At 36.3% G+C, this 18,997-nt stretch overlaps 1 protein-coding gene across 2 annotated transcripts in view; it reads left to right on the plus strand.

The window, feature by feature from the left end:
* LOC123561107 (retinoblastoma-binding protein 5 homolog) overlaps positions 1 to 18,997 on the plus strand; it is a 43,706-nt gene that overhangs the window by 18,127 nt on the left and 6,582 nt on the right. For both annotated transcript variants that reach the window (XM_045353289.2, XM_045353290.2), the window contains exons 8-14: positions 2,061 to 2,180; positions 6,020 to 6,173; positions 9,856 to 9,927; positions 10,805 to 10,922; positions 11,343 to 11,406; positions 17,530 to 17,626; positions 18,245 to 18,371. In XM_045353289.2, the coding sequence (XP_045209224.2) occupies positions 2,061 to 2,180; positions 6,020 to 6,173; positions 9,856 to 9,927; positions 10,805 to 10,922; positions 11,343 to 11,406; positions 17,530 to 17,626; positions 18,245 to 18,371 (752 nt within the window). The remainder of the gene's footprint in view (positions 1 to 2,060; positions 2,181 to 6,019; positions 6,174 to 9,855; positions 9,928 to 10,804; positions 10,923 to 11,342; positions 11,407 to 17,529; positions 17,627 to 18,244; positions 18,372 to 18,997) is intronic.

Consider the following 18,997-nt stretch of genomic DNA (forward strand, 5'->3'; position numbering starts at 1 on the left):
GAGTCTGCTAGGCGGGGAGAGTAAGTACACACTGAATACTACAGCAATCAAATCTGTAGAGTCTGCTAGGCGGGGAGAGTAAGTACACACTGAATACTACAGCAATCAAATCTGTAGAGTCTGCTAGGCGGGGAGAGTAAGTACACACTGAATACTACAGCAATCAAATCTGTAGAGTCTGCTAGGCGGGGAGAGTAAGTACACACTGAATAATACTACAGCAATTAAATCTATAGAGTTTGCTAGGCGGGGAGAGTAAGTACATACTGAATATGACAGCAATCAAATCAGAGTAATTAATATTTATGCCCCCCTTCGAAGAATGAGGGGTATATTGTTTTGCAGATGTCGGTCCGTCGGTCGGTCTGTCGGTGTGTGGGACCGATTCATTTCCAGATGATAACTCAGGAACGCTTGGGCCTAGGATCATGAAACTTGATAGGGAGGTTGGTTATAACCAGCAGCTGACCCGTATTGATTTTGAGATCAGTAGATCAAAGATCAAGGTCACAGTGACCCGGAACAGATAAACGGTTTCTGGATAATAACTCAAGAACGCTTCGGCCTAGGACCATGAAAATTGATAGGGACGTTAGTTATGAGCAGCAGATGACCCCTGTTGATTTTGAGGTCAGTAGGTTAAAGGTCAAGGTCTCAGTGACCCGGAACAGTGAAATGATTTCCGGATGATAACTTAAGAACACTTTGGCCTAGGATCACGAAAGGTGATAGGGAGGTTTATCATGACCAGCAGATGACCCCTATAGATTTTGAGGTCAGTAGTTCAAAGGTCAAGGTCACAGTGATCCGGAACAATTAAACCGTTTCTGCAATTCTGCAAGAATTATGGCCCCTTTTGGCCTTAGAAAATATCAGATTTCTTGGTTAATTTTTGTGTTTCGGTTAGCTTTTCTCTTAAACTATCAAAGCTATTGCTTTAAAACTTGCAACACTTGTTCACCATCAAAAGATGACACTGTACAGCAAGAAACATAACTCCATCCTGCTTTTTGCAAGAATTATGGCCCCTTTTGGACTTAGAAAATATCAGATTTCTTGGTTAAGTTTTTTGTTTAGGTCACCTTTTCTCCTTTACAGTCAAAACTATTGCTTTAAAACTTGGAGCAGTTAATCACCATTAAAAGCTGACACTGCATAGCAAGTACCATAACTCTGCATTGCTTTTTGCAAGAATTATGGCCCCTTTTGGAATGGACTTAGAAAATCATGGGTAGGTCAATATTTCTATTTTAGAGACAAAAAAATCAGATGAGTGTCTGCACCCGCAAGGCGGTGCTCTTGTTTACTTTGGAATAATGCTGACACGCCACTGCTTTTTAACAATTTTCGTGATAAGCAAATGTTTTCTAGACTTGAAATATGTTTTCAGACAATTTTAAAAATGGAAATATTCATAAAAACTAGATTTCAAAGGCTGATCTCCCTTGGACTGTACAGTCTGTAAAGTTATTTTTCAGTCATTAATACTCTGTGGTTATATTTGGCTGTGTTTAAATCACATTTCCACTGCCTAACATCTATAATACTTTGGTATGTCAGAGTATAACTAGCATCTGATAAAGATCAGATGAGTTTGTAAAGCAGTTTTAAAACATGAATGAAGGCAGCCTGTCTCATAATTATGTACTATTTGTTGACAAAGCCAGTACTGTTAGCAAGACTGAATTGGATCTCTATGTTAATTACATTTAGTACTGCAAAGAAAACTTAGTAAGTTGTGCAAATAATGCAAAGGGACATGGCCTTTATAGTACGAAGCTAATGTTGGAGAAACTTTTTACAGTCACCGTGCCTGAGATACAGTTAATTTAATTTTGTATGCACAAAATTGATTCTGTTCCAGTATGGATTTATTCTCTGCAAATAACTGATAACTTGTCCATCTTGGTGGGGAATGAATGTTTCAGACACAACTATCTTTCACTTGCTGAGAACATACACCTCGCCCTTGGATCAAACTCCAAACCTCTCCGTTTATAGTCCTGTGTTCTAACCAGGCAGGTGAGATTTAAATATACATTGTTTTTTTTCTCCTACAGTTGTTTCTTGGTAAATTCTGCAGACCGTGTGATACGAGTGTATGAGAGTGGCGAGATACTGGCCTGTGGTAAAGACGGGGAACCAGAACCTATACAGAAACTACAAGATCTTGTTAATAAGTAAGAAATAAAATGTGGCAAGCTTACAAACTTGTTTTTTGTCAAAGGTTTGTTTATTGATGAAATAATTACACTTGTAATGGCAGAGCCAACTGTTGCATCAGGGAGAAATTTATCAAATTCTTATGGGTAGCATTAATACATCGAAGAAAAAATCTTAAAATCTACTCCTCCACAAACACAAGAAATTTACATGTTGCATACACTGAAAACTCATTTAATTCCATGTACACAATCTTTCATAGTTTTGGTTAAAATGGTTATTTTGTTGGGGTATGAATTCATGATTTTAATTATTCAACATTAAATGAAGGAATAGTTTATTTTTTCATTGGCATTTAATATCCTTTGTTGTCTTAATCACAAAGTACATGAAAATTAGTCCTTAAAGTATTGATGATTGCACAGTATATGCAAGGGTTTTCCTACCAGGATTGTTTAAGTTGGGGCCCTGGGAAATATTTGGGGCTGCAACAGGGATAAGTGTTACACACAGATCTACATTAAGTACAACTCTGCTGGACAGAAAGTCGGGAGATCTTGTAGTTATTACCACTTTGTGGTTCAATCCTCAGGTGAATGACTACCGTCCGTCTGTGCTTATAAGACAACCTTTTGAGGATTGCTTTTAGACTTAATTTCCAACTCATCTTATATGCAAGTGCAAAAGCGGAAGCAAGAAACAAGTGGATTAAAAACATATCCAAATTCTCTTCTTAGCCAAAATCGGGTAGAAATTCTGCAAAAAATGGAGAAATTTCTATCAAAAATGGAACTTTAACATTTAATTTTAGAGGAAAATCTTCAACTCACACTGAAATATCCTTGCAAAACAAGTACAAAATCGTATATTTACATGATGCAATAAAAAAACGTTCGTCTGAAGTGAAACAGGGAACGGAATATAGTAATTGGATATGTCTAAACTATTAACGAAACGGATGTTAAAATCATCATGCCGGATCGGCGTAGGGTATTATATTTACCTGTTTTCAGTTAAGTTGAGTCAATGTAGCACAAAATGAACATTTAAAATAAGAAAAACCCATTAGAGAAAAAATAGTCATTTTTCTGGGGTACGTTTATATTCTATTATTTATTTTGTAAACTTCTTTTACGATTGTCGTCTGCTACACAATTGTAATAATTACCATGATTTGAAAGATAATTGTTCACAGGGATGTACTAATGAGCGTGTTTATATGTTATTTATTTTGTAAACGTTTTTTACGATTGTCGTCTGCTACACAATAGTAACAGTTATCAGGATTTGAAAGATAATTGTTGTCAGGGAGATACTAGTAATCAAGCGCATTGCAATTGGACCGATACTAATTGATATAGTGACACCTGTCATAATTTATTACCTGTTAGGTGTTTGAAATTCAATCAACACCCCCGAGGCGCAGATAATGCTGTTGTTAGAATGTGCAAACATGTATAATTATATATCAATTTTCAGCAGTTTTCCATAACGTTTTACATATTTTTTTTTTACATCTTTTTAGCACCGTCAATATTGACTTCAGTGTTATACATCAAATTTATATCCGTCATCAGTCTGCAAGTCCGACATCGTATATCATGTAGATCTAATGTTTGGTTAGAGAAATTATTATTATAAGTTATTATAAGTCTGCTGTTATTTTGGGTCACGTCGATCACGTATCGAAAATGAGACACACGAACAAACACTTTATTCAGCCAAGACATGAAATATAGTAATCGTGCTTATAGAAAGTCTTCCATGACTTCAGAACTGTTTCATAATTAATGAACTGTGGTACTGGAAATATTTAAAGCAGAAGAATATTAAGTTATTATGTTACAAACAAGGTAATCAAAAAGAATTTATAGCATTATGAACAGCCGATGATCGTCACCTGTCACTTTTACCGCGTCATCAGAAATATTTGTAGCAGAAACAAACTACAGATCAACGATCTATTTCAATTTTACTATGTAGCTGATAAAAATCAATCAGTGCATTAACTATCTGGGGACCCTCGATTTCTTCAATTTTACACCTCGTCTTATATGTGAGTGTCAGCAAAAATCATGATTTTTTAGGATAAAACTTAGGGTCTCGTCTTACATGCAAATAGTTTTATAAGCGCAGACGGACGGTAAGGTCCATTTTGGCCTCTTGTTCCTTCCTGTTTGCTAGGAACTGGTAACAGGTTCTTTATATGAGGTAATAAAAACAAGCATAATTTTATTTTTATTAAAACAAATATCGAAAAGTAACATTTGTTCCGTTGATGCTTTTGAATGTTTTTCTACTTTCATTCTATTTTGAGTTTTTACTAATTGTGTTTCGTACTTGGTATGTGTCAAAATTTAAGAAAATTACCATACTCAATTATAGAAAGGTTTCAGAATTTTAACTTCTACCAGATATATAATTTGGTCAGGGTCAGGCCATTTTTCATCCGAACGGGTGTTTTATTCAAGCGGCATACAATTTAGCCTGGTGACCCATACAGTTTAAGCCGCTTTTATGTTCACAATACAATTATCTATACACAAAGAAATCAGGAAAAAAAATTCTTTACTTTGAGTATTTTTCATTGAAAAAGTTCACAAAAGTGAATATGAAACAAGATTTTTTGGTGGTGGGGGGTTATAGGAATGGTCTCCGTCTGTCTGTCCATAACACTCGTGTCCGCTCCATATCTCCTAAACCCCTTGAAGGATTTTCATGAAACTTGGGTCAAATGATCACCTCATCAAGACGATGTGCATAACTTGTGAGTCAGCCTTGTGGGCTCAAGGTCAAGGTCATAACTGAGGGTCAAAGGTTTGAACCTTCCATTTTGTGTCTGCTCTGTATCTCCTAATCTCCTGGAAGGATTCATATGAAACTTGGGTCAAATGATCACCTCATCAAGGCCATGTGCAGAACTTATGAGTCAGCCATGCCGGCTCAAGGTCAAGGTCACAACTTATGGTCAAAAGTTTTAGCCTTCCATTTTGTGTCCGCTCTATATCTCCCAAATCCCTTGAAGGAATTTTATAAAACTTGCGTCAAATGATCATATTATCAAAACGATGTGCAGAACTTATGAGTCAGTCATGTCAACTCAAGTTCAAGGTCACAACTCAAGGTCAAAGGTTTGAGCTCTGTATCTCCTAAACCCCTGGAAGGATTTTCATGAAACTTTGGTCAGATGATCACCTCATCAAGACGTTGTGCAGAATTCATGAGTCAGCCATGTCAGTTCAAGGTCAAGGTCACAGCTAAAGGTCAAAGGTGTCCCCTTCCACTATCCATAACAGTGGCGGGGGATTTGGCTGTTTTTCAGACTGCCTTGTTTCATTTGTACCTATCATTATAATAATATAGTATTACAGATGTGACAGTGATATGAAATAGGTATAAAATAAAATCTGTAAAAAGAATAAAACCTGTTGTGCTGTCATGAATCATGTTTTTGTTGTTATTTATGAAAAAAAAAAACAACAGAAAATGAAGAAAATTTAAAAAAAACACGCTAGCAATTTCAGCAACAGTGGGTATGTTCAAAACAATTTTTCACAAAAACAAGCCTGGTGACCCATTGTTTTTATTTGTTCATTGTTTCCAGCACAAAGTGTCCTATCATGTGTATTTGAAAAACTCTAGAATTCTCTTTAACTTTTACAGTCAAAACATAAAATAAACATCCTGGTTTCAGTTTCCGTAACTGACTGTCACAGTGAAAATAGAGGCAAAAGAGTTAGCTCCCTTGAAGTAAGAGTTAACTGTTACAGGACCACATGTTGCTTTCATCAAGATCTGGAATACTCAGCTATGCAAAATTTTATCTAAATATTATCTGTATATCTCTGTATTCCAGGACAATGTGGAAGAAATGTTGTTTTTCTGGTGATGGAGAATATATAGTTGCTGGTTCAGCTAAACAACATTCTCTGTATATCTGGGAGAAAAGTGTAGGAAATTTGGTCAAAATTTTACATGGAACTAAAGGAGAATTGTTATTAGATGTAGCGGTAAGTCTTCGTAACTTTCAGGGTCAGGTAGAAATTCAGATGAGACTCATTTTGTAAAAAACAACATTCGGTTAATTTTTAGCTCACCTGAGCCAGACGCTCATGGTGAGCTTTTGTGACCGCTCAATGTCCGGCGTCCGTCATGCGTCGTCCGTCAGTCAACATTTCCTAAAAGAATCTTCTTCTTGAAAACCACTTGGCAGAATTACACCAAACTTCACAGGAATGATCCTTGGGTAGTTTCAAAATTATTCAAATAATTTAATTCCATGCAGAACTCTGGTTGCCATGGCAACCAAAAGGAAAAACTTTAAAAATCTTCTTGTCCAAAACCGCAAGGTATAGAGCCTTGATATTTAGCGTGTGACATCATCTGATGGTCCTCTATGAAAATTATTCAAATTGTGTCCCTTAGGTGAAAAGAGGCCCTTCTCCGGGGGTCTCAAGTTTTACATAGACATATAGGAAAAAACTTTAAAAATCTTCTCGCCTGAAACTGCAAGACCTATGCTTTTGATATTTGGTATGTTGCATTGCTTTGTGGTCCTCTACCAAAATTATACAAATTATGTCCCTAGGATGAAATGAGGCCCTGCCCTGGGGGTCCCAAATTTAACATAGACTTATACAGAGAAAAAAATAATCTTTTTGTCTTAAAGTTCAAAGCCTAGGCCTTTGATATATGGTATGTAACATTGCTAGGGGATCTGTAACAAGATTGTTCAAGTTATGCCCCTGGGGTGAAAAGAGGCCCCACCCTGGGGTCACTTGTTATATGAGTTATATAGGAATAAACACTTAAAAAATTATCGGATCATATTTCCTAGACTGTTTAATTATAAATACCTGATAACCACAAGCGATTAGGGGTCACATGACTGTGACCTTGACCTACTGACCTACTTTCTTGTTTTTTAAGATACAGCCTTGAAATTTGGATGATATGTACAGTTTTGCACACTGATCTTAAAACTGACTTTCAGTGGCCACGGATGTGACCTACTGACCTACTTTCTAATATTTTAGCATCATTTTGCCATTTTAAACATGTGGCTCATATTACTCAGGTGAGCGATTCAGGGTCATCATGACCCTCTTATTTATAAAAATGTTATTTGAAGACACAAATGATGCCATGGATACCTTTACTGTAATGTTCACACAAGCACTAAATGAACATGCACCACAGAAACGAAAACGTGTCAAACACAAAAACTTGCCAGACTGGTTCAATGATGAAATCACACAGGCCATACAAAAAAGAGATCATGCTAAAAGATCAACTGACATAAATGAATACAAGCACTGGCGCAACAAAGCCAAATTACTTATATCAAAAGCAAAGAAAGAATTCTATTCAAACACCATCAATAATAACCATAATAATCCACAGCAGCTATGGCGAAGTCTCAAAGACCTTTCTGGCAAAACAACAAAACACCAAACAAACATGATCAACGACAACTCTGGCAACCCTATCCATGATGCACTCACTACAGCAGAAGCGTTCAATCTTTTTTTCACCACAGTCTTTAAATCTGCTCCAGATAATTGCTCCAAAATGTCTTCCAACGACAAAACAATCCTGAACAACTTTTTCAATCGAAAATAACCAATTCAACCCCAGAATTCACCATTCCACTTCTAACAAATGAATTCATTACCAAACAACTTAAAAACCTTGAAATTAACAAAGCCACTGGCCTAGACGGTATTGGAGCCAAGTACTTGAAAATTGGAGCTGAAGTAATAGCACAACCACTCACACAAATATTCAATAAAAGCATATCTTCATGTACCTTTCCCTCACTTTTCAAAAAAGCTAAAGTTGAACCTATATTTAAAAAGGGCACCAAATCAGACATCAATAACTATCGTCCGGTCTCCATCTTACCAATTCTGTCAAAAATTCTAGAAAAACATGTTGGTGAACATATCATACAATATCTTGAACAGCAGTGTTTACTCCACTCTACACAATCCGGATTTCGCACAGCCCACTCTTGCGAAACAGCACTGACTTCTATAATAGACTCTTGGATCAATGCTATCAATGACAATAAATTGGTTGGTACCATATTTCTTGATCTTACAAAAGCATTCGACCTTTTGAATCATTCTCTTTTGTTCGATAAAATGCAGGAATACAATTTTTCCAATGATGCTATCAACTGGTTCAAGTCATATCTTTCTGATCGAACACAACAGGTGGCCATCTCAGGGAAACTATCCAGTGCTCAAGAAATCTCATCTGGAGTTCCTCAAGGATCTGTTTTAGGTCCTGTTCTATTCATCTTATACATAAATGAAATGCCATTACATCTACAAAACACACCTACAGATATATTTGCAGATGACACAACCATCAGTGCATATGACACCTCACTAGCATGTCTTTGTAAAACATTACAGAACAGTCTTGATACTATCAACAAATGGTGTCACAGAAATTCTATGAAACCAAACCCCCAGAAGACTAAGGCAATGTTAATATCACCATCAAATAGGATCTATAATACAGAACTTAAAACAACAGATATAACTAAACTAACCCTACAACATCAAGAAATAGAATTCAGTGAATGTGAAAAGTTATTAGGAATTCATGTTGATCATACACTTCACTGGGAAACACAGATTGGCCATCTTCTTAAAAAATGCAACTCATTGCTATTTCTTCTCTTACGCATTAAGCAATACTTGAGTACTGAAATGCGCAAAATATTTTTCAATGCATATATCTTACCCAATCTAGACTACTGTTGCACAATATGGGGAAACTGTAATAGTGATCTTCTGAACAATATCTACAAATTTCAAAAAAGAGCAGCACGAATTATTCTCGACAAAGACCATGACACACCATCAGAAGAACTCTTTCAAGAACTGAAATGGATGAAAATCCATGATCGAATTTCATACAAAAAGGCTATCTTTGTTTACAAATCAGTCAATAACCTTTTCCCACAGTACATGTCTAACTTATTCTCACATTCAAATAATACTGTCCTCAGATCACACACACAACAATTTCTAAATGTACCTAAACCAAGATTAGAATTTTGCAGAAAGTCAATGGCCTACTCAGGTCCTATCATATGGAATAAAATCCCACTTAATATCCGCCAATCAAACTCCTTGTCAACATTTAAAACTTCATTTTTGTCATGGTGGTACTCTGGTGGGCAGCAAACCCTTATGTAAATCTAAATATTCCATCCCATAAATATTTAATTTTACAGACTAACTTAGTTAAATGTATTTAGTTAAATGTATTTCATTGTAATTTTATTATGTTTTAATATGTTTGTATTAATGTATTCTTTCTCATGTACATGTATATATGTTGAGGCCCATATGTAAGATTGGTTTCCAAATATGTTTGCCTCGTAAAATAAAGTCATTATTATTATTATTATTATTATTATAATGGGGAAACTATGCACATAGACCAGTTTTCATGTTGAACCATAGCACCGTTTTTTGCAAATAATATATATTTCCAACAATACCTTGATATCAAAGATAAGACTGACAGCCTGCATATATATTATTCAACAATCAAAGATTTAATGACATTTTTAATGCTGCCAGATGGAATAAGTTAACAAAGATTCTGTAATTGAAGAAATATTTATTGTGACAGTAGGTTTGAATATTACTATCAATGTTTATATTACAGTGGCATCCGGTACGTCCTATTATAGCTTCTATATCAAGTGGAGTGGTATCTGTGTGGGCACAGAATCAAGTTGTAAGTTGGTATTTTCATACCATTACTTCTTTTCTAATTTATGTTCTACTGCAGTTGGTAAAGACGACTTAGTGTCTGGCTGTGAAATACTCTTGAAAACCACCTAAACACCCACATATTGCAGATAGTTTTCAGATTTGGGAGGTTCTACAGTTGTAATTATTTTGAGACTCCATACAATGTATATATACATTCGCCTGTCCGTAGATTGACCAGTCATTAGTCCAACACTAAATTTAAAATTGATATGAACATTTATTTCTGATGTCATATAATTAAACACTTACTGAATGCTTACCGGCCAATAGTAAAAACTGTGTATCCTCAGTCTAGAGGAACTTCACTGAAATTGAGACTTGGCAGAAAAGCTCTGCTGTTGGATATGTCCAGAGTATTCTGTAGTTTTGAAGGGTATTTGTGGGCACTCTACAATCTGAAGTGCTTACAGTTCATGGTAACTTGATGCAAGTGTAAGGTTGCTTAAGGTGTTGCCGATGCTGGAGTAACTCCCAGTTTGGGCGGGATTTGTTGTTGGAGTTGCTGCCCATGCTGGAGAAACTCCCAGTTTGGGCGGGATTTGTTGTTGGAGTTGCTGCCGATGCTGGAGTAATTTCCAGTTTGGGCGGGATTTGTTGTTGGAGTTGCTGCAGAGTAGGTGCCCAAGGCCTAGATTGGGTTCATTCTAGAGGTAATTGACTAAGGTGGAGCTGTGGTTTTTATCCTCAGTCCTTCAAACCTTGAGCAATAGATTTGGCTATTGTCCAGTAAGTCATTAAATAAGTGTATATTGTATTAAAGGAATATTTCCGTGTAATTTCAAATATTTTTTAATGCATACCAAGATTAATGTTTAGCAATTCTGCCACCATGATTACAGGAGAATTGGAGTGCATTTGCACCAGATTTTAAAGAACTGGATGAGAATGTAGAATATGATGAGAGGGAATCAGAATTTGACATAGAAGAGGAGGGAAAGGAAAAGGAAGATTTTAAAGGTATGTCTTTATACTGTCATATTGACAGGTAAGTGGTTATGTTAACTGATACTGAACTTGTATATGAGGATGTATTGTGAACAAATTATGATTTCATGATTTGACACATCTTTAATGTTTTCTTAGTTAAGGCGTGATTCATGATTACTTGATCTAGGATATCCGAACTACTAGTAATAACCTCAAAATTTTATAGACATACCATTTTTACTTTCCTAGGATGGAGCCAGATTATATAATTAAGAAAATAACTTGTAATAATCTAAGACTTTACAGTTAGATTTGAGACTGATTCAAAGAGAGTTATTTTTTAACTGTTCCTTAAATCATATACATGTAGTCGGCCTGCCTGGAATTGTTTTAAGCTTTACATCATCATACAAGTTTGAATGTACATATTGATTGTAATTGTATTTTCAGAGGAAGAAGAGGATGTTGAGGTAGATGTTACTACAGTTAATGCAATACAGGCATTTGTTAGTAGGTATGTTTATGTAGAGGTAGAATTATCTGTCTTTTTGTTTCTGTGTTATGCTTACAAGCTTGTTTTTCTTAAACAAAAGAATAATACTGTTTTAAAATATTTTTGTTTGATATTTGTTAGTTTAAAAGTTGTTAACTTTGAAAACATACTAGAGCAAGATGATTTTTTAGCTCATCTGATTTTTTGAAAAAAAAATGATGAGTTATTGTCATCACTTGATCGGCATCGGCGTCGGCATTGCCTGGTTAAGTTTTATGTTTAGGTCAGCTTTTCTCCTAAACTATCAAAGCTATTGCTTTGAAACTTGCAACACTTGTTCACCATCATGTGCTGACCCTGTACAGCAAGAAACATAACTCCATCCTGCTTTTTGCAAGATTTATGGCCCCTTTTGTACTTCGAAAATATCAGATTTCTTGGTTAAGTTTTATGTTTAGGTCAACTTTTCTCCTAAACTATCAAAGCTATTGCTTTGAAACTTGCAACAATTGTTTACCATCATATGCTGACCCTGTACATCAAGAAACATAACTCCATCCTGCTTTTTGCAAGAATTATTGCCCCTTTTGGAATTAGAAAAGAAAATCAGTTTTCTTGGTAAAGTTTTGTTTAGGTCAGCTTTTCTCCTTAACTATCAAAGCTATTGCTTTGAAACTTGCAACACTTGTTCACCATCATAAGCTGACCCTGTACAGCAAGAAACATAACTCCATCCTGCTTTTTGCATGATTTATGGCCCCTTTTGGACTTAGAAAATATCAGATTTCTTGGTTAAGTTTTATGTTTAGGTCAACTTTTCTCCTAAACTATCAAAGCTATTGCTTTGAAACTTGCAACACTTGTTTACCATCATATGCTGACCCTGTACAGCAAGCAACATAACTACATCCTGCCTTTTGCAATAATTATTGCCCCTTTTGGACTTAGAAAATCAGTTTTCTTGGTTGAGTATTATGTTTAAGTGAGCTTTTCTCATAAACTATCAAAGCTATTGCTTTAAAACTTGCAACAGTTTTTCACCATCATAAGCGGACGCTGTACATCAAGAAACATAACTCTATCATGCTTTTTGCAAGAATGATGGCCCTTTTTAGGACAATATTTCTGTTATACAAAAAAATCAGATGAGGGTCAGCACCCGCAAGGCGGTGCTCTTGTTTATATTTAGAGTAAGTCTGGAGAGTTATTTATGCAGTTTTTAGCTCACCTGTCACAAAGTGACAAGGTGAGCTTTTGTGATCGCGCATCGTCCGTCCGTCTGTGCGTGCGTGCATAAACTTTTGCTTGTGACCACTCTAGAGGTCACATTTTTCATGGGATCTTTATGAAAGTTGGTCAGAATGTTCACCTTGATGATATCTAGGTCAAGTTTGAAACTGGGTCACGTGCGGTCAAAAACTAGGTCAGTAGGTCTAAAAATACAAAAACCTTGTGACCTCTCTAGAGGCCATATATTTCATGGGATCTGTATGAAAGTTGGTCTGAATGTTCATCTTGATGATATCTAGGTCAAGTTCAAAACTGGGTCACATGAGCTCAAAAACTAGGTCACTTTGTCAAATAATAGAAAAAACGACGTCATACTCAAAACTGCGTCATGTGGGAACAGGTGAGTGATTCAGGACCATCATGGTCCTCTTGTTTTACTTGTTACCTCACAATTAATTTGTGATGTTTCCTATTTATATATGGTGGACATTTTGAAAATCTTGTGAGTAATTTATGGCCTGATTTATAACAAATCATTCTGATTAGTAAATAAACCATGGCTGCCAGAGCTTAAAAAAGAAATATCGTCAAGCATCATCCCTCTTAAAAAGTTTATCCATATTTAATCAAAATTTTACGTGTATGTTCCTTGGGTGACCCTCACCAAAGAATATTCATATTTTTGGGATTTGTCAAAAAGGTGGCCACTGGGATGGGGCACGGTAATTTTTACATTTATATATAGAGCTGGAAATTGAAAAAATATTTTCATCAGAAACTGCTGGCTCAAATTTGAAATAAATTTACAGGTTTTTTTGGGTGACCCCCTACCAAGATTGTTTAAATTAGTCTGATTTGTCAAAAACATGGCCACCTGTCACCCTAAAAACGTGAGCTTTAGTGATATCCCTGTGTCCGTCGTCGTCGTACGTCCGTCCGTCGTCAACAATTTGACTGTTAACACTCTAGATGTCACATTTTTGGCCCGATCTTAATGAAACTTGGTCAGAATGTTACCCTCAATAAAATCTTGGACGAGTTAGATATTGGGTCATCTTGGATCAAAAACTAGGTCACCAGGACAAATCAAAGATAAAGCTTGTTAACACTCTAGAGGTCACAGTTTTTTGGCCCAATCTTAATGAAACTTGGTCAGAATGTTACCCTCAATAAAATCTTGGACGAGTTTGATACCGGGTCATCTAGGGTCAAAAACTAGGTCACAAGGTCAAAGCAAAGGAAAAGCTTGTTAACACTCTAGAGGTCACATTTTTGGCCCAATCTTAATGAAACTTGGTCAGAATGTTACCCTTAATAAAATCTTGGATGAGTTCGATATTGGATCATCTGGGTCAAAAACTAGGTCACCAGGTCAAATCAAAGGAAAAGCTTGTTATCAGTCTAGAGGTCACAATTTTGACCCAATCTTAATGAAACTTGATCAGAGTGTTATCCTCAATAAAGTCTTGAACGAATTTGATATTGGGTCATCTGGGGTCAAAAACTAGGTCACCAGGTCAAATCAAAGGAAAAGCTTGTTAACACTGTAGAGGCCGCATTTATGACTGTATCTTCATGAAACTTGGTCAGAATGTTAATATTGATGATCTTAAGGTCCAGTTTGAATCTGGGTCATGTATGGATCAAAAACTAGGTCACCAGGTCAATCAAAGTAAGAGCTTGTTAACACTCTAGAGTCCATATTTAATACTATATCTTCATGAAACTTAGTCAGAATGTTAAACTTGATGATCTTTAGGACAAGTTTGAATCTGGGTCATGTCGGGTCAGAAACTAGGTCAGTGGGTCAAATCAAAGGAAAAGCTAGTTAACATTTTAGAGGCCACATTTATGACCATAACTTAATGAAACTTGGTCAGAATGTTAATCTTGATGATCTTCAGGTCAAGTTTAAATTTGGGTCAGGTGGGGTCAAAAACAAGGTCACTAGGTCATATCAAAGGAAAAGCTTGTTAACACTCGAGGCCACATTTATGACTGTATCTTCATGAAACTTAGTCAGAATGTTAAACTTGGTGATCTTTAGGTCAATAGGTCAGGTGAGCGATACAGGGCCTTCATGGCCCTCTTGTTTCATGAAATTGGGGCCAGATCCTTAAAGACATGGCCACTTATTTCCCTATAATTATAGTATATATTAGTTGGAAAATTTTTTAGCTTGTCATTAGACTTGAAATAATTTCACACAAATGTTCTGTCAGTATATTTGGATGGTTTTGCTTTCTGTGTCAACATTTTTTTTTTTGAAACATCTTGGATGGACCACTTTCATATTTGTTTGAATGGTTCTTGGTCTCTTTTGGCAGCCACAAAAGCTAAAAATAAGAAAACATTTAAATAACTTCTTCTTATGAACCTTTTAATGGATCTTCATCAAAGTTGGTAGTAGCATCATTATAAGGTCCTCTCCAAAGTTTTTCTTCCAAGTCTAGGCACTTGGCCCCTTGTAGGGGCCACTAGAGCTAAAAACAAATACCTTTTAACAACTGTTTCTCATAAACAACGTAATGGATCTTAAGCAAACCTGGTCTGTAGTAGGGGCCTCCGTGGCTGAGTGGTTATGGTGTCTGACTTTAAATCACTTGCCCCTTATCTATGTGGGTTCAAGCCTCACTCTGGGTGTTGAATTCTTCATGTGAGGAAGCCATCCAGCTGGCTTACGAAAGGACGGTGGTTCTACCCAGGTGCCGCTCTTGATGAAATAATGCATGGAGGGACACCTGGGGTCTTACTCCACCATCAAAGCTGAAAAGTCGCCATATGACCTATAATTGTGTCGGTGTGAGTTAAACTCAGCAAAATGAAAATAGATAAAATGATCTGTGGTGTCATTATGTATCATCTCCCAATTTTGTACAAAATGGGGAAGTTGGCCCCCTTAGGGGCAGCTAGAGTTAAAAATAAAAATACTTTTAATCTACCCATGAAACCTTTGATGGATCTTCATCAAACTTGGTTTGTAGCATTATTACAAGGCCTTCTTACTTTATTGTTCAAATGGGGAAATTTGCCATGCTTTAGAGGTCACTAGAGCTAAAGATAAAATACCTTTAAATAATTTCTTCTCATGGATAGATGGATCTTTACCAAACTTGGTCTGTAGCATCTCTCCCAAATTTGTTCAGATGGAGGCACTTGATCCCACATAGGGGTGCAAAGCTAAAAATAGAAATGCCTTAAAACAACTTCTTCTCACAAACTACTGAATTGATCTTTATCAAACTTGTGTTGCCCCTAGAAGGTTTCATGGCAGTTTTGTTCAAATGGGGAGGGATACTTGGGCCAAATGAAGGGGCCACTAGAGCTAAAAAAAGAAATACCTGATAAGACCTTCTCATGAACTGCTCCATGGATCTTATCAAACTTGGTTTGTAACATCATTGTAAGGTCCTCTCTAAAAAAGTTTTCAAGTGTGGTTGTTTAGTCATTTTTGAGGTCGCTAGAGTTAAAAATGACATCTTCACATGAAATGCTGCTGATCAAACTTGATCTGTAGCGTTATTGTAAGGTCCTCTCTTACACTTATACAAATGAGGGCACTTGACCCTTTTAGGGACCACTAGATATAAAAATAGGAAAAACCTCTGAAGAACCTATTGATGGATCTTCATCAAGTGACGTCTGTAGAATCATTGTAAGGTCCTTTCCCAGATATGTTCAAATGGTTTTGCTTGGTCCCATTTCACGCCTGGTAAACAACAGAGCTACCTCTTTCAGAGGTATACTGAAATTACTCTGTCGTAACTTCCTAGGTAGAACATGTCACGATAAAACATCAACAATTTCTTGTGAACATGATAGAGACCACATTTTGCAATCAATTTTAATCAAATTTTCACACAACTTCAATTTGTATTTGCATAATATCTTGGTTTCTTTCGAAAACTGGCCAGATCCCATCATGGGTTCCAGAGTTATGGCCCCTTAAAGGGCCAAAATTTGCTCTTTTGGCTTTTGCAGCAATATAGAGTCTTCATTTTTGGTTTGATTTGATACAAACTTGCAAAATATCTTTCCATGATGAATCTAATTCATCAAATCCAATAATAGGAGTTATGGCCCCAGATTGACCCCTGAAAGAGCCAAAATTTGTTAATTTTACCTTGTGAACACAACAGAAGTGACATTTTACATTTGATTTTAACCACACTTACACACAAATTAGGTCACATTAAGATCTCAGGTCATTTTGAAAACCGCTTAGATTACATAATAGGTTTTAAAGTTACTGCCCCTGAAGGGCAAAATTTTCTATTTTTACTCTTTCAGCCATATAGAGGTTTCATTTATGCTTTGATTTGATACAAACTTGCACAGAATGTTTATCTTGATGATCTCTAGGCCAAATTCGAAACTGGGTCGTGTGGGGTCAAAAAACAAGACACCAAGTCAAATCAAAGGAAAAGCTTGTTAACACCCTGGAGGTCACATTTATGATTTTGTCTTCATGAAACTTGGTCAGAATGTTTATCTTGATGATTCCTATGCCAAATTCAAAACTGGGTCATATGGGGTAAAAACTAGGTCACCTGGTCAAATGAAAGGAAAAGCTTGTTAACAGTATTGAGGCCACATTTATGACCCTATTTTCATGAAGCTTTGGTCACAATGTTTATCTTGTTGATTCCTAGGCCATGTTCGAAACTGGGTCATGTTTGGTCAAAAACAGGTTACCGCTCAAATCAAAAGAAAAGCTTGTTAACACTGTAGAGGCCACAGTTATGACCCTATCTTCATGAAACTTGGTCAGAATGTTTATCTTGATGATTCCAAGACCAAGTTTAACAGGTGAGTGATATAGCATCATCATGACCCTCTTGTTTTTATTTCATTTGATTAAAATAAATATGATAATTCATGAAAAAGATCTTGAATATCCTCTATATATTACAGTGATGAGGAAGAAGAAGATACGGAAGCATTGATGTATTTACCTGTTGCTCCGGAGATAGATGAACCAGAGGAAGGGTGGCCAGTTGTCTCTGAAATGGTATTGCATCTTATGAGCTTTATATTGATTTCTTCATTTGAGCCGAGCCATGAGAAAATCAACATAGTGGCTTTGCGACCAGCATGGATCCAGACCAGCCTGCGCATCCGCGCAGTCTGGTCAGGATCCATGCTGTTTGCTAATGGTTTCTCTAATAATAATAGTCTTTGAAAGCGAACAGCATGGATCCTGACCAGACTGCGTGGATGCGCAGGCTGGTCTGGATCCATGCTGGTCCAAAGCCACTATGTTGGTTTTCCCATGGCGCGGCTCATTTAAAGTTGTGAGGGTTTAAATATGACATGGAACCCAGTGACAGTTTTTGTATCACAGTATTTTGCATTATCCAATAGATGATTGAGAAAGTCAAATGAAGTTGAGAATTCTGGCTTTTCCACAGAACTGCTGTAATAGTTAATTACTAAAAGATATCCTAACTAATTAAACGGTATAAAGATAGTTTTAAACAACTGTTAAAACAACCACACAAGTTTAATTTATAGAAATCTTAACACAGTTGCAGCACATTCCTGCAGTGTTACTTAAAGTCTTAGAAAAGTGTTCAGTATAATCAGTTAGAAATGAATGAAGCCTTACTAATATATTATTTACTGACAGCCACAGCATACAGAGGAAACTCAGTCAAGACCAGAGAAAAGAAAAAATAGTCAACAAACTCCTGATTCAACTAAGAAATCAAAGTTAAAACCATTTGATGTAGACCTTGAAAACGCCCCCTTAGATGGTAGGTATTACACTGACATTGCTGTAAGGTAGCCTCATTATGATGACTTCTGACTTCAGAGATAATGTAGTGAGCTTCCATGTCTGAAAGATTAATTATACTGACTTGAAAATTCATAAGCCTCACTACAGTTCATTCTGGTCTGAAAGATGCAAGGACATTCGCTAATATACCAGCAAGGATTTTTATGTGGTGTTATGTAATTCTGTACCCCAGTCAATTAAATCTACAAGCCTTGAAATAAACCAGTGTGTTATAGCAGTTGATACCTTCTACATGTATACTTAGATACTTATTTTTAGCTTGTATATACGAAGTATGGAGAGCTATCCTACTCGACCCAGCTAAGTGTCAGCATCTTTCGTCATCCGCACCTTGGTTAAAGTTTCGATGCACTTTATTTTTGTTATTTCTTGATTGATTTGCTTCAAACTTCAAAGTTGATCCTCATCATCACCTTCATTTTCAGCACAAGGGTCATAACTCTGGCACAAAGATTTCATGAATTATCCCCCTTTTTGCTTAAAATATCAAGTTTTGATGCAGTTTCACTTTATCTCTGTTATTACCCAATGGATTTGATTCAAACTTAGAATAGTTGTACCACATCATCACCCACATCATAT

The sequence above is a fragment of the Mercenaria mercenaria genome, chromosome 10 (genome assembly GCF_021730395.1).
Source record: "Mercenaria mercenaria strain notata chromosome 10, MADL_Memer_1, whole genome shotgun sequence".
In the NCBI taxonomy this organism is placed as follows: Eukaryota; Metazoa; Mollusca; class Bivalvia; order Venerida; family Veneridae; genus Mercenaria; species Mercenaria mercenaria.